The sequence below is a fragment of the Cariama cristata genome, unplaced genomic scaffold (genome assembly GCF_000690535.1).
Source record: "Cariama cristata isolate BGI_N322 unplaced genomic scaffold, ASM69053v1 scaffold3486, whole genome shotgun sequence".
NCBI classification, from domain to species: domain Eukaryota; kingdom Metazoa; phylum Chordata; class Aves; order Cariamiformes; family Cariamidae; genus Cariama; species Cariama cristata.
In genome coordinates, this window is record NW_009620193.1 from 12017 (window position 1) to 14293 (window position 2277).

General features: G+C 49.1%; 1 protein-coding gene across 1 annotated transcript in view; it reads left to right on the top strand.

Moving 5' to 3' along the window:
• The first annotated feature begins 711 nt into the window (after positions 1 to 711).
• SHPK (sedoheptulokinase) overlaps positions 712 to 2277 on the top strand; it is an 8708-nt gene continuing 7142 nt past the window's right edge. The window contains exons 1-2 of the mRNA XM_009701505.1: positions 712 to 888; positions 2114 to 2255. Coding sequence (XP_009699807.1) covers positions 712 to 888; positions 2114 to 2255 — 319 coding nt within the window. The remainder of the gene's footprint in view (positions 889 to 2113; positions 2256 to 2277) is intronic.

Genomic DNA, 2277 nt, shown 5'->3' on the forward strand with positions numbered 1-2277 from the left:
CCCCGGCACCGCGGCGCGGTGCACGCTGGGACTTGTAGTCCTCGCCGTCCTTCCCTCAGGAGGCACAGTGAAGCGGGGCCATCCTACGCTTTAGGATGCGCTAATACTGAGGAAGCAGTGCTGAGGAGAGGGCGCCTACCTCCTTCCAGCACCACAGCTCGGTCCCGCACAGCTCCGGCTCTTCCCTTTTCAGCTTCTCACGTGAGGCGGCCGCCTATCCCCTCCCCGCCCAGCGCCCATCGCGCGTGTTGTGCCGGTGCGGCCGCCTTGGGTGTGGCAGAGCTGTTTGGGTGCTGGGCTGGTGCCGGGGAGTCTGTGAGGAGGGAGAGCTGTGAGCGGAGGGAGAGCTCGTCGCTTTGGTTGTTTGTTGAAGTTTTGCTTAAAGCTGCGTAGGTCACCGGGGAGGGCTGGGGAAAGGGCGGTTTATCACGCTCAAGATGGAGGAGTAGTGGCCAGGCACTGCTGAGGGGACATCCCTTCAGCCAGAGGGCAAAGTGCAGGCCGCTCTCTCCGCCCAGCCTGCCGGGTCCCTGCGCGCTGCTGGGGTGGGAGCCCACACTGCTTGTGCCCCCTTGGCTCTTGGGGCAGGTGTCCCCTGAGAGGCAGCAAGGAGCAGTGTGGGGCTTAGCATGGTGGGTGTTGCTCCGGCCATTGTGTAGAGAGACCCGTGCGTGGTGGGGAAGGTGAAAGCAGTCCTCTTTCGTGGTGGCCATGGCGGGCAGTGAGGCGGCGGGCAGGCCTGCTCCTGCCTGTGTGCTGGGCATAGACCTGGGCACCACATCGGTTAAGGCAGCCCTGTTGATAGGGGCAGAGCAAGGGCAGGCAGTGGCAGAGAGCTGCGCCAGGGAGACGCAGGCACACACCAGTAGCCTGGAAGCTGGACCACAGGTAAGGGGTGGCAGGTAGCACTGCTGGCAATTTCAGGCTACTGGCCTTGTCTCGTAGCGGCCGGGTTGTTTTACTATGTTGTGCAGACTTTAGTGGCTTTCCTGGATAGACAGATGGTTGCTGTGTGTGTCTGCATCTCTGAAAGTAGAATTAAAGTACTCTCTGTTTACTGTTCAAGAAAGTCAAGTAGAACTGCTTGATTTAAGAAAGACTCAGGTTTTGAAAAGTTGTGTGAGACAATCTAAAACTGTTCTCCTGTGAACCACTGCCTTGTCTTTGACACTGCCAGTCAGGAAGCAGCAAGCGCTTGCCAACTGGAAGGGTATTTTGCACTTTAATGTGAGATGGAATCATAACTGGAAATTCCCCATGGAAATAACCAGGAACACGTACTTCTCTTAAAGATCTTTACATCCATTGTGTTGATCAATCTAAGAAAGGATGAATCAGAAAAAATATGTATCAACATATCTCTGGCCTAGTACTGTAGTGAGTCCAGGGGCTAATTTCTGAGCAAAGATAGCAAACAGGCCAGTTCTCCTCCCTACAGTCATGTTTATGCAGCCAAAAGTATGTATGTGCAGAATAGTTCACATCCATATGTAGGTGATATTTGAATACTTTTGCTTGTAATCTTCATACTGGTCTATCACGCTTCAGAAGTGTGAAATACAGTTTCTCCTGTGGCACGGTTTGGTCAGTTTGCTGAGGAGATCAGTTTGCTGGGTAATTCTAGGAATAGAGTATCCAGAAGTGGAAGTATCAGCATCATCAAAATAAACAGTGAGTAGATACAGAAGAGCTTTAGGAAGGTATAAGGGAGACTGCATGCCAGTCAGAACACACAGATAATCCTCTTTGTGAGCAAAAAAGAAGAGCAATATATAAGGTGGACTAATGGAAGCATGCAGTGAGTGTTAATGGATTTATTTTTTTTTTAAAAGGTATAGTTGCATATGGTAACTTAGGAAATTAAGAATTATTTAGCCTTCAGTTTAAGAGACTCTTATCTCATTCTCAACTTGCTAGTATGGTTTTTTAGTTTTTATGGGTTTGTGGGTTTTCTTGCTTGTTTTTTTCAATTTAGTAGCGAATGTTATTCTAATAGGTGCTATTAAGCTAAATGAATTCTGTTCTTCACTTCTGACTGCTGTAGCCTTGCTTAATAAATACACTGGGTGAATCCTAATGGTTTCATACTCAGAATAATGCTTTATGATTGCAGGGAATGGAGCAGAATGTTGGGAGAATAATAACGGCACTGAATGAATGCCTTGCTGCTCTACCTCAGCAGCAGCTTCAAAGAGTCAGTCACATTGGTATTTCAGGACAAATGCACGGGATTGTATTTTGGAAAAGAGATAAAGGTAACGGTAATTCTTTGGCATT